The 12,446-nt window shown below is 40.9% G+C and overlaps 1 protein-coding gene across 6 annotated transcripts in view; it reads left to right on the forward strand.

Annotated features, from left to right (window-relative positions):
* Positions 1-12,446, forward strand: part of PIK3C2G (phosphatidylinositol-4-phosphate 3-kinase catalytic subunit type 2 gamma) — a 190,933-nt gene that overhangs the window by 92,807 nt on the left and 85,680 nt on the right. For all 6 annotated transcript variants that reach the window (XR_012242952.1, XM_073621371.1, XM_073621372.1 and 3 more), the window contains 5 exons: positions 361-424; positions 611-736; positions 5,157-5,184; positions 6,614-6,803; positions 9,935-10,060. Coding sequence is in view for 5 of the 6 variants with exons in the window: in XM_073621371.1 (XP_073477472.1) it covers positions 361-424; positions 611-736; positions 5,157-5,184; positions 6,614-6,803; positions 9,935-10,060 (534 nt within the window). In the remaining variant the exon portion in view is untranslated. The remainder of the gene's footprint in view (positions 1-360; positions 425-610; positions 737-5,156; positions 5,185-6,613; positions 6,804-9,934; positions 10,061-12,446) is intronic.

The raw sequence follows: 12,446 nt of genomic DNA on the forward strand, positions 1-12,446 counted from the left end.
GGGAACTTTCTGAACTTTAGCATAATTTTGTCTCAAAATAATGTGATTTTGTGACAATGAGCCGTCATGATTTATTAAGATAGTAATGACAAGCCCACCTAAAGGTAAGAGATACATAGCGGCAGTATTTGGTCATGGTGCCCTCTGTCCTGAGTGACTAATTCCTCTCAGGTACCTTTGTCACATTATCTAACAAATGCAATCTTACCAACTGTTCTGTGATAAGATCCTATGATCAGGACGGATGGTCGGGATTCGTCCAAACAGGCAGCTGTCTGGAGTTTCCAACATGGAGAAAGTTCTGCTGCTCCCTTTTCCCATACTGTCTCATTGGGGTTAACAGGTCTTCTTCCCTTCCAGAAAGAGACTCCGCAGTGCCATCTGCCAATATGAGGAGAGAGTGCTACATTTCCTCTATGACCAGGTGAGAACATCCCCATAAACCCCACAAAATCCAACCTCATCCTCCGAAAACCCCATGACTTCAACCCTATCCCCCAATCCCCAACGAATTACCACCACAAGCTCCCTCCTACCCCCAGCCCCCATTTATGACGGGTATTTCCAATCATCCTTGACTAATGAACATTCTGCTCACATATTTTTTTAGCACACTGGCATTGAAGGTCTTCTTGGAGCCGTGAAAGAAATCTGTTACCTTCTCCGCTCGGTGGAAACCAAAGAGATCAGTGACAGCCTGCAGGATGTGCGTGCTGCTTGTTACCGGCCAAATCAGGTAAGTACATTGCAGGGGTGCCCAGCCATTACAAACAATGCAATTCATGGACATGAAAAGTTTCTAGAGCGTGCTTGTAATCAGAATAAAGCGCTCAGCCTGGAGCTGGAAAATATTGGAGTATTGCAGCCATTACACAAAGTGTCATTCCAGCCAGCATTAAGCCATTTAAAACAATACAATCTGATTTGTCAATGCTATGTAGAGTTTAACAAGACTTGCGGCCACTCATTAAAATTAGAAGAAAAGAGGTTTAACCTTAAACTACGTAGAGGGTTCTTTACTGTAATGCCGCGTACACACGGTCGGACTTTACAGCAGACTTTGCCCAGCGGACTTTTCGACGGACTTTACGACGGACTTTCTGAATGAACGGACTTGCCTACACACAATCCACCAAAGTCCGTCGAATTCGTACGTGATGACGTACGACCGGACTAAAACAAGGAAGTTCATAGCCAGTAGCCAATAGCTGCCCTAGGGTGGCTTTTTGTCCGTCGAACTAGCATACAGACGAGCGGACTTTTCGACCGGACTCGAGTTCGACGGATAGATTTAAAACATGTTTCAAATCTAAGTCCGTCCAACTTTTGAGAAAACAAAGTCCGCTGGAGCCCACACACGATCTAATTATCTGACGAAATCCCGTCCGCCGGGCAAAGTCTGCCGTAAAATCTGCTCGTGTGTACGCGGCATTAGAGTGGCAAGGATGTGGAATTCCCTTCCACAGGCGGTGGTTTCAGCGGGGAGCATTGATAGCTTCAAGAAACTATTAGATAAGCACCTGAATGACCGCAACATACAGGGATATATAATGTAATACTGATACATAATCACACACATAGGTTGGACTTGATGGACTGGTGTCTTTTTTCAACCTCACCTGCTATGTAACTATGTAGCTATGCTATGTAGTATACATATGCATAGATGCCAACTGTCCTGGATTTGCTGAGACAGTCCCGCATTGTAGACCTCAGGCCCCATTATGCTGTATCCTGAGATCACAGTGTCACCCTTATTTGAGATACTGCATATGCACAGTAAATCAATAAAGCATTCATTATGGCGCCATGAGCGGGTAGTTCCTGGATAATTAGAGGGGTACACAAACATTTAGCCATTTATTATAGCACCATAACATCTGAATCGCATTGCGATTTTCATTAAGTCCTCTTCCCTGCCAAACAACTGCTGAGATAAAACCAATTACAAGATAAATCATGAAAAGAGTCTACTGTTTTATAAAGGTGCCACAACAGTGACTCAATAGATATGCAGGGTGTGCTTCTTATGCCGCGTACACACGGCCGGAATTTCCGACAACAAATGTTCGATGGGAGCTTGTTGTCGGAAATTCCGACTGTGTGTAGGGTCCATCGGACATTTTCCGTGTGTACACAATTCCGACGCACAAAATTCCATGCATGCTCGGAATCAAGCAGAAGAGCCGCACTGGCTATTGAACTTCATTTTTCTCGGCTTGTCGTACGTGTTGTACGTCACCGCGCTCTTGACATTCGGAATTTACGACAACATTTGTGTGACCGTGTGTATGCAAGACAAGTTTGAGCCAACATCCATCAGAAAAAAAACATGGATTTTGTTGTCGGAATGTGCGATCGTGTGTACGCGGCATTACTGTCTCACAGTGATTGCACTTTACTGTCCCTCTCCTAATGTTTCACAAATTAAAGGCAATCAGTCAGAACAGAGCTGCCATTGCCACCCTGTGTACACGTCATCATGTACCACACATGCTGTGTACATGCATGTTGTCACACGCATAGAACGCTCTGTGACTGGGTAATTTACATTCGTCTGCTAGCTAACATAGTTGCAAGAAGCACAGAGTTCCATCTAGGCGCTGTGAGAGCGTGCTGGCCTCTATCTTCGACACAGAATCCTAGGCACTAAATGTTGAATATTAATGGTTCCCCCGCAGGCAATGTTCCCGGGACCAGCGCCCAGGCTGAGCTGCGTTTGCCGAAGTTCATGGCCAGTTCAGCCTGTTCTTCGGGCAGAGGACTCCACTAATTTGCAGCTTTTCCTGTGAAGTGTCGGATCTGATCGCATGATAAATTGTCTCCAGGGATCTCACGTCAGACAGTACTGACAATTTGCTTGTTAGGCAGCGGACACAGCATGGCCACTCAGCGGCCAGATCTAAGGGATTAGTCTGACAATGTCCTTGCCTTGGTGCCCCATCCTATATGACTTGGGCCCCCCCCCCTAATTATTCTTTATACACACTGCACAGTGACCGCATTTGTTGCACTGTAATGCCCCGTACACACGGTTGGACTTTGCTCTGACATTCCGACAACAAAATCCTAGGATTTTTTCCGACGGATGTTGGCTCAAACTTGTCTTGCATACACACGGTCACACAAAGTCGTCGGAAAATCCGATCATTCTGAACGCGGTGATGTAAAACACGTACGTCGGGACTATAAACGGGGCAGTGGCCAATAGTTTTCATCTCTTTATTTATTCTGAGCATGCGTGGCACTTTGTCCGTCAGATTTGTGTACACGCGATCGGAAATTCCGACAACGGATTTTGTTCTCGGAAAATTTTATAGCCTGCTCTTAAACTTTGTGTGTCGGAAAATCCGATGGAAAATGTGTGATGGAGCCCACACATGGTCGGAATTTCCGACAACAAGGTCCTATCACACATTTTCCGTCGGAAAATCCGACCGTGTGTACGGGGCATTACAGTTACCCCGCTGTACAGTCATTGTAGGGATCATCTGTAGTAGAAACACAATGCTAAGTCCATATGATATGCAGCAATCTGGACTTACAATCACTTCCCTATTTATCAGTACAGTGTCAATGAGCACAGAGCAACTAATTTACTAATAAGATGTCATGTAAGTGTCTTTGAGATTATAGTGTGGACAGGGATTGACATTAAAGTGTACCTGTCAGTACCTTTAAACGTCTACATGAATAAATCCCTGACATATTACAATACTGTATACAGCAACAGTATGATTTTTCAGAAACATTCCACCTTTTCTCTAAAAAAAAAAAAAAGACTACCTTAGGCTTGTCTACCTTGGGCTTCACTCATTTAGTGACCTTGCCTATGCTGAGATAATGCTATCAACCTTCTGCAGGCAGACAGAAGCATTTCCATAGGCCTGCCATAGACAGTTCGAATCTTGGCTGGTTCAGCAGGAACCGGCCGAGAATTAAACTGAGTATGGGCAGGCTGAATGTACCAAGTTGATCGATCGATCAACTTGGGTACAACCAGTCTGCTGGATTTTACTTGTGATTATTGCTAGCGGCTGCTATAGCCGCTAGCAATAATCTGTCTTCTCCCAGCAGGGACAGCTACCCCAGCCCCTCCACCAGGAGAATACAATGTCTCAGCACCAGGGATTCCCCTGTCAGCACGGTTTGTGTTGATAGGGGAATCATGTGAATTTGCACCGTCTATTGCCTGTCTTAGTCTCCCCTCCCCAAGCAATAAGATCATTGTAACTTTGCAACAAGTCTCAAGGTGAAAAGGTGCAGCAGCGGCTGATCTGTATCACAGCCAAGAACTGCACAGGTACCAGGATTTTACATGATTGTGCTATCCCTGATCTGACATCTATGCCCAGGCGGTAGATGGTGACCCTGGATAATGGCTAAACAATGATGGCACCACCCTTCTCGCTAAAAAACATGAAGATTTTCACTTTAAAAGGAATGTATAGCAGTTTTGTATGTTTTCTTTATTCTTAAAAAATAAAATGTTTAGGTAAAATAGTTTTTTTAGGAAGGTCATTATGAAATAATGTATATGGATATTTGTGTTTTCACCACGATGCTGCAGGTGGTGCTCTTGGCTCCCGTTTGTGTTTTTTTAGGCTCTAATTATCTGCTTTGTTTATAATATAATAGAAAAAAAATGACACCCACAAGTGTATGTGGGGCAATGACTTCTCCCTCTGCAGAGCACTGGCTCCTCCCCCCTCCCCAGCTCACAATGTCCTTTCAATCATAGGCAGGGACCCTGAAAGCGCACACTGTTTTCTAGAGAATCTGCAGTTATCTGAGAAAGCAGTGTCATGTCCGCCCCCTGTGTTGTATTTAGATTTTATGAATATAGAAAGACAGAGGTATAAAATATCAGTTTAATATCTTATACACTGAAAACAAAAATGCAATGACCCCCCCCCCCTCTTCTCCTTCCCAAACCATTCAATGACCTACCTCCCCCAGGCTACATCTAGTGAGCAGTGATTTGAGGGTATCAAGAAATCATGGCCTGAGCGCTGCAGTGAGGGGTGGGATTGAGATACATCACCCTGCAGGGTACATACACCATAGAGCTGTTAGTATCAGGTAGAACTATGAAATGCGACAATCCATCTGGCATAGTATTCTTACCAATCACCGCAATTCTTTTCTCTCCACAGATCTGGACTATGTTACCGCAGGGGAATAGTAAGTGATGTCAGGTTCATTTATTGTCATTGGAACTGAAGGGGATGGTATGTTTCCTCCTCTGTGACATCTGACAGCCAAAACTGACCTATCGCTTGAACATATGCAGAGAATAGGCGTTACATTCACTAGGCACTGGCTCATGAGCGCAGCTAAGGAAAAATAAAGATTCACAGAACACAAAATTATCCTTTAAGATTACAGTGAAGGATGTATGCAAGTAGAGCAGCTGGTTGTAAATGGGAAATAGTGTTATATTAAGGCTGCCCATGATGAGCTATTCTTTTTTTCCCTGGCTGCTCTGCTAGCCTAATCGTTTCAATGCTGTCTGAGTCGCTGCCTGAAAAAGAAAGTTTGGTGAACTTTTATTGTTTCCAGTAAAAGCCAGGCAATCTGCGTGTTCTGAAAGCCAGCAACAGCAGCCCACATATTTCCTTTATGACAGCTGCACTTTAAATCAGAATAATGTCCTCTGTGTCCTGCACTCATGGACAGATGGTGACAGTGTGGGGGGATGGAAAAGGGTAATACAATACAACACAATAAGAGAAATTGTAACACCATCAAATTAAACAGTAGAAAGAATGGAGGGGCAGGAACCCAAACCAACCAATCAGAATTAATCCTTGTCACCTGCTTCTAGTATAGTGAAATGTGATTGGTGCGTAGTTCTAGAGAGGGATTCCTCCAGTAATATCTGATTTGTATTATTATAATATTTATTTATGCTTTTAGATTGTCTCATTCTGTTACTACATTATCCCTGTTATTATATTATCCCTATCTGTTCTTGCATTGTTTCCTACTGTAATATTTACTCTTGCCCTTTTTTCTTATGCTGGAGAGGAGAGATTGCCTTCTATCCAGCATGTATCTTTGAAATTCTCAGACTATCCAGCTGTAATCACAATAAAGATGTGGTACTGCGCTAATCCAATCTCAAGACTGATATTAAAATTATAGAAAATATATATAACAAATATAAAACACAAGTGACAGTGCTAATATTATACAGATCAAAATATCCTCAGATACTATAAGGTGACTGTGCTAATGTAAACGTAAAAGTATACAATATAAACTCGTGATATAGCATATAAATTCACATGTGACATACAACATGTGCAGGATAGCAGAGGTGAATCTGATTAACAAAAATTACCATAATCTTTAGATACAAAAAATCCTGTAGATGATGTGCAGACCAAGTGCACAGCATGCAGACAGAAAAAAATATAAATAAAGTGACTAGTGCAAACACGCAAAAAATTGTGACAAATGACTACAATGTCCAAGATTAAAGTGCATATATAGTGGTCCTCTTTCTATCTATATAGATATTCTTTCGTTATATTTCTTTCCCTCCCTCACACATGGTAGCGCAGGAATAACTTTACTTATATCAAGCTGTCATGTCTCTCTCCTGCAGCCCCGACACAGGACACAGTGACCAAAGTTTCCCTCGCTATCTCCAGTCTCATCAGTATCTACAGCCGCAGTTTCTGTACAGATTTCCAGGTGGGATCTCCCAATGAGATGAAGTGGACAGTGGGGACACAAGATCACCTGACCTTTCACCTGTATGCTGTGCACAACCTGCCCGGTAACTGGACGACCAGGTCAGAACTCCACAATTACCCGCTAGCCCTCTGAGCACATCGATGGAAAGGGAATATACAGAGTCTGTGTGGATTTATTATGGTCAAGACATGCAAAAAATAATTAGATTTTTATTTTTTTTAGCTCAGTAAATGTTAAACAACATTTTATACTGTGCATGTTCAACATACAATATTGTATATTGTTTATAACAAACATGCAACAACATTATACACTGTGCATATCAAACATGCAACAACATTGTATACTGTGCATAAAAACACACTTTATTGTATACTGTGCATATCAAACATATAACAACATTGTATAACTTGTACATCAAATATACACCAGCATTTTTATATATCAAAGATATAACATTGTACACTGTGCATATCCAATATACATATTGTATACTGTGCATATCAAACAAACAATAACATTGTAAACTGTGCTTATCAAACATGCAACAACATTGTATACTGTGCATATCCAACATACAGCACTGTGCATATCAGATATACACCAACATTTTATACTGTGGATATCAAACATATAACAACATTGTATAGTATGCTATGCATATCAAATATAGAACAACATTGTATAATGTGCATATCAAACATACAACATTGTATACTAATGTATATCAAATGTGCAACATTTGATATTGTGCATATCAAACATACCATATGGTACACTGTGCATATCAAACATACAACAACATGTTATACTGTGCATATCAAATATACAGCAACATTTTACACTGTGCATATCAAACATATAGCAAGATTGTATACTGTGCATATCACATGTCCAATATTGTGTATTGTGCATTTCAACATACAACTGTCTTCAGATCGCAGCAATTATATTTCCTAGTGCTCCATTCTAACTCAACTCTATTTTCAACATTGTATATTTTGCATATGAAACAAACACCAGCAATGTACACTGTGCATATACAGCACCGCTGTATACTGTGTAAATCGAATGTATAACAATATTGTATTATACTGTGCAGAGCTTTTTTCCTCAAACAATAGGTGCTGGAACTTAACCACAGCCCCACAAAACCCCTCCCCCTACACACACCCTCCAAATCACATCAAATAGTGGGTGTGTTCAGTCAAATTTCACGAAAACAGTAGGAGGGTCTTAAAGGGGCATTAAATACCAGGATTGCATTACATACAGAGTGCAGAGCTGTAACTTGTAAACACAGAAACCAGACTTCTGTGTTTACAAGTGATTGTGGTGAGCAGGCACCAAAGAGTCTGAGCCAGAGGTGGTGGAACTGAGTTCTACCAAGTTCCCCCTGAAAAAAGCCCTGATACTGTGCATATCAAACATTCTACATTGTACATAGTGTATCAAACATACAAGATTGTACACTGTGCATGTCAAACATACAACATTGTATACTGTGCATATCAAACATACATGGTATATTTTGCATATGAAACATAGACCAACATTGTACACTGTGCATATCCATCAACATCCTTGTATACTGTGTATATAAAATATATAACAACATTGTATACTGTGTATACATTCAACAACATTATATACTATAAATATGAAACATTCAACATTGTATACATTCTATATCAAACAATTTAGGATTGTACACCATTTACAGTACATCCCAGGAGTCTCCCATCACACATATTAGAATTATTAGCCATGTCATCTAAATAAAGTCATTACAGCATATGGAAAGCCAAACCTTTTTCAGGTTTGAATTGGGTAGGAAAGCATTAGACCCTCTGGCAGATTTCTGTTGTTGTTTTTAATCGCACTGGAACTATTCACCCTCTCTATCAGGGGTCTCAAACTGGCGGCCCTCCAGCTGTTGCAAAACTACAAGTCCCATCATGCCTCTGCCTGTGAGAGTCATGCTTGTAACTGTCAGCCTTGCAATGCCTCATGGGACTTGTAGTTTTGCAACAGCTGGAGGGCCGTCAGTTCGAGACCCCTGTATCCTGGTGTCACGGAGACAGAAAGTGAGGGAGGATCCAAAATATATAATACAGTTGTCACTAGAAAAATAAAATAGAGGGGGAATCTTCCAAAGGGAACACCTGTTCTGGTGACAGCTGTCTCATCATTTTTGAAAGATTTCTGCTTACTTCATGTTGTGTTTTTGAGATAGGAATTGAAAGGAAATCTGCCCATTGAGATGCAAAAAATAAACAAATACATAAAGTGTCAGGCATTTAACTCTTCCGCAATCTATCCAAAATTAAAAAACAAAATACACTTTAAGGGGACCTGCACTCACCAGTAAAAATCCCCCCCGCTACAAAACTACATTACGGATCTAATGTTCCCATTAAAGCGCTGTCTGTGCAGATTGTGCCCCAGTTCTGCCTCGGTACATCTTATATAACGGCCCCCTGGGGCCCCATTTATGAGAACAACACTCAGAGATCTCATTAACTATTTAGAGGAGAAATTACTAAGACAAACAGAACTCCGCCCAGAGACATGATTCGTCTTATGATGGAGATTCTTATGGAGCAATAAAACCAGCACAAAGTAGATGTAAACCTGAACTGGATGACATTTAGTTTGCTCTGTGTACTGTATGCTATAATCAATTGCCCTTTTATTAATACAAAGCTCCTGTATTAACCAATTTTTATTCTTTGTTAAATCTCAGTTAAGCCGATCTCCTGCAGCCTCTTTGCAGCCACTGCTTGTCTACATGCACTCCAGTGGCATTTCTCAGGGCAGGTTTAGAAATGTTTAATAAAAACAACCACTTGTAGTCTCCATTGGAAGCCTGTTTGATAGGGTGGCAACAAAGGAGATCGTTTGGGAGACAGGGACAGAGCACTGACACCCAATTACAGGAAGTGCCTGAATGAGGACCTTCATGGCAGGACCATTAGGGATTACTTTAATGAAAGCTGCAGATTTAAAAAGATTGAAAATAACTTGAAAAAGATTGAAAATTAAGTTGACATGTTAAAGCACCTATGAGGTTTTACTTATTGGATTCACATCTACTGGAACTTGTATTTTTGTCGTAGTGTATGTAGCTGGATGAAGTCACGTCCAGACGTTATTGGTTGGTGTGTCGTGCGTTGAATATTTGTATGGAGTCACTCTTTATAATCTGACATTTGTCTTCTGTTTCCAGTCAGGATTCCGACTTTTATATCTCATGTTCGGTGACATACAGTGGGAGGAAAATATGCCCTGAAATCAGATCTCAAAATGTGAAGGCCACACTATCACTCTTCTCCAGACTTGTGTGGGACGAAGTGTAAGCTCTTTTGTCCAGTCCTTCCTTTTGGTTCACCTTAACGCAATATTTACTCAATAAATGTTAAGCTGACCAAACATGGATTGAAATTCGACCAGTTCAGCAGAGACCAGCTGAATTTCGATCCATGTATGGTCGCCATGGTTGTACAGAAGTCAACTTTTTTATATTACCCTGACTGTAGTGCTGATCTATGTATTATGATGGCAGGCAGGGGAGCTTCCTCGCTATCAAAATACAAAGATGCAGCGGGGAGTATTCCTCCATCCACCTTGAATGTGTGGATGGAGAACAAATAAGACTGACTCATCTGTGGCCAGCCTTAAACTGGCAACACATTATACAATTTTCTTGTTCAATTCCTTTAGATGTACCTTCAACTATGTAGTGCAAGGGCCTACCTGAATGCATACAATTTGAAAGTGTTTAGGTTTGACCTCATATTATATGGTTTGGGTAAATCTAAAGGAACATTGTACAAGAGTATTTTATAATCTGTAGCCAGCTTTAGTCTGACCACAGTTACAATCTGGTTGTATAAGCAGATTTAGATCTTTGGCATAGTGCAGGGGCCTGTCTGAATAGATGAAGGGTTTAGTTAACTGTGATATTGTTTTGATAGATGTAATAGAGATTACACAATTGGATTGTAATGCACAATGCCTTGAAAAAAGTATTCATACCCCTTGAAATTTTCCACATTTTGTCATGTTACAACCAAAAACGTAAATGTATTTTATCGGGATTTTTTGTGATAGACCAACTCAAAGTGGCACATAATTGTGAAGTAGAAGGAAAATGATAAATGGTTTTCCAAATTTTTTACAAATAAATATCTAAAAGTGTGGCATGCATTTGTATTCACCCCCCTTTACTCTGATACCCCTAACTAAAATCTAGTGGAACCAATTGCCTTCAGAAGTCAATTAATTAGTAAATAGAATCCACCTGTGTGTAATTTAATCTAAGTATAAATACAGCTGTTCTGTGAATTCCTCAGAGGTTTATTATAGAACCTTAGTGAACAAACAGCATCATGAAGGCCAAGGAACACACCAGACAGGTCAGGGATAAAGTTGTGGAGACGTTTAAAGCAGGGTTAGGTTATAAAACAATATCCCAAGCTTTAAACATCTCACATAGCACTGTTCATTCCATCATCCGAAAATGGAAAGAGTATGGCACAACTGAAAACCTACAAATACATGGCCGTCCACCTAACCTGACAGGCCAGGCAAGGAGAGTATTAATCAAAGAGGCAGCCAAGAGACCCATGGTAACTCTGGAGGAGCTGCAGAGATCCACAGCTCAGGTGAGAGAATCTGTCCACAGGGCACTATTAGTCATGCACTCCATAAATCTTTCCTTTATGAAAGAGTGGCAAGAAGAAAGCCATTGTTAAAAGAAAGCCATAAGAAGTCTGTTTGCAGTTTGCAAGAAGCCATGTGGGGGACACAGAAAACATGTGGAAGAAGGAGCTATGTGTGGCAGAAAACGAACACTGCACATCACCCTGAACAAACATGGTGGTGGCAGCATCATGTTGTGGGGATGCTTTTCTTCAGCAGGGACAGGGAAGCTGATCAGAGTGCATGGGAAGATGAATGAAGCCAAATACAGGGCAATCTTAGAAGAAAATCTGTTAGAGTCTGCAAAAGATCTGAGACTGGGGCAGAGGTTCACCTTCCAACAGGACAATGACCCCAAACATACAGCCAGAGCTACAATGGAATGGTTTAAATCAAAGCATATTCATGTGTTAGACTGGCCCAGTCAAAGTCCAGACCTAAATCCCATTGAGAATCTGTGGCAAGACTTGAAAATTGCTGTTCACAGGCACTCTCTATATTCAATCTGACAGTGCTTGAGCTATTGCAAAAAGAATAGGTAAAAATGTCATTCTCTAGATGTGCGAAGCTGGCAGAGACATTTCCAAAAAGACTTGCAGCTGTAAGTGCAGCGAAAGGTGGTTCTACAAAGTATTGACTCAGGAGGGCTGAATACAAATGCACGCCACACTTTTCACATATTTATTTGTAAAAAGTTTGAAAACCATTTATCATTTGCCTTCCACTTCACAATTATGTGCCACTTTGTGTTGGTCTATCACATAAAATCCCAATAAAATACTTTTACATTTTTGGTTGTAACATGACAAAATGTGGAAAATTTCAAGGGGTGCGAATACTTTTTCAGAGCACTGTATATGGCCAGCTTTAGAAGTTTAGGAGACTAATCCCATTACTGGAGCTGCTACACAGGAATTAATATACTGTACATCCCTGAAGATATGCACAGTAAATCATCACCCCTTTTCTGTAGTGCTATACAGGAGGATGTTGACAGTTCTGCACATTGTGTGCTATTGCCCTACCACTTAACATCA

This window comes from Aquarana catesbeiana, linkage group LG03 (genome assembly GCF_042186555.1).
Source record: "Aquarana catesbeiana isolate 2022-GZ linkage group LG03, ASM4218655v1, whole genome shotgun sequence".
Classification (NCBI taxonomy): domain Eukaryota; kingdom Metazoa; phylum Chordata; class Amphibia; order Anura; family Ranidae; genus Aquarana; species Aquarana catesbeiana.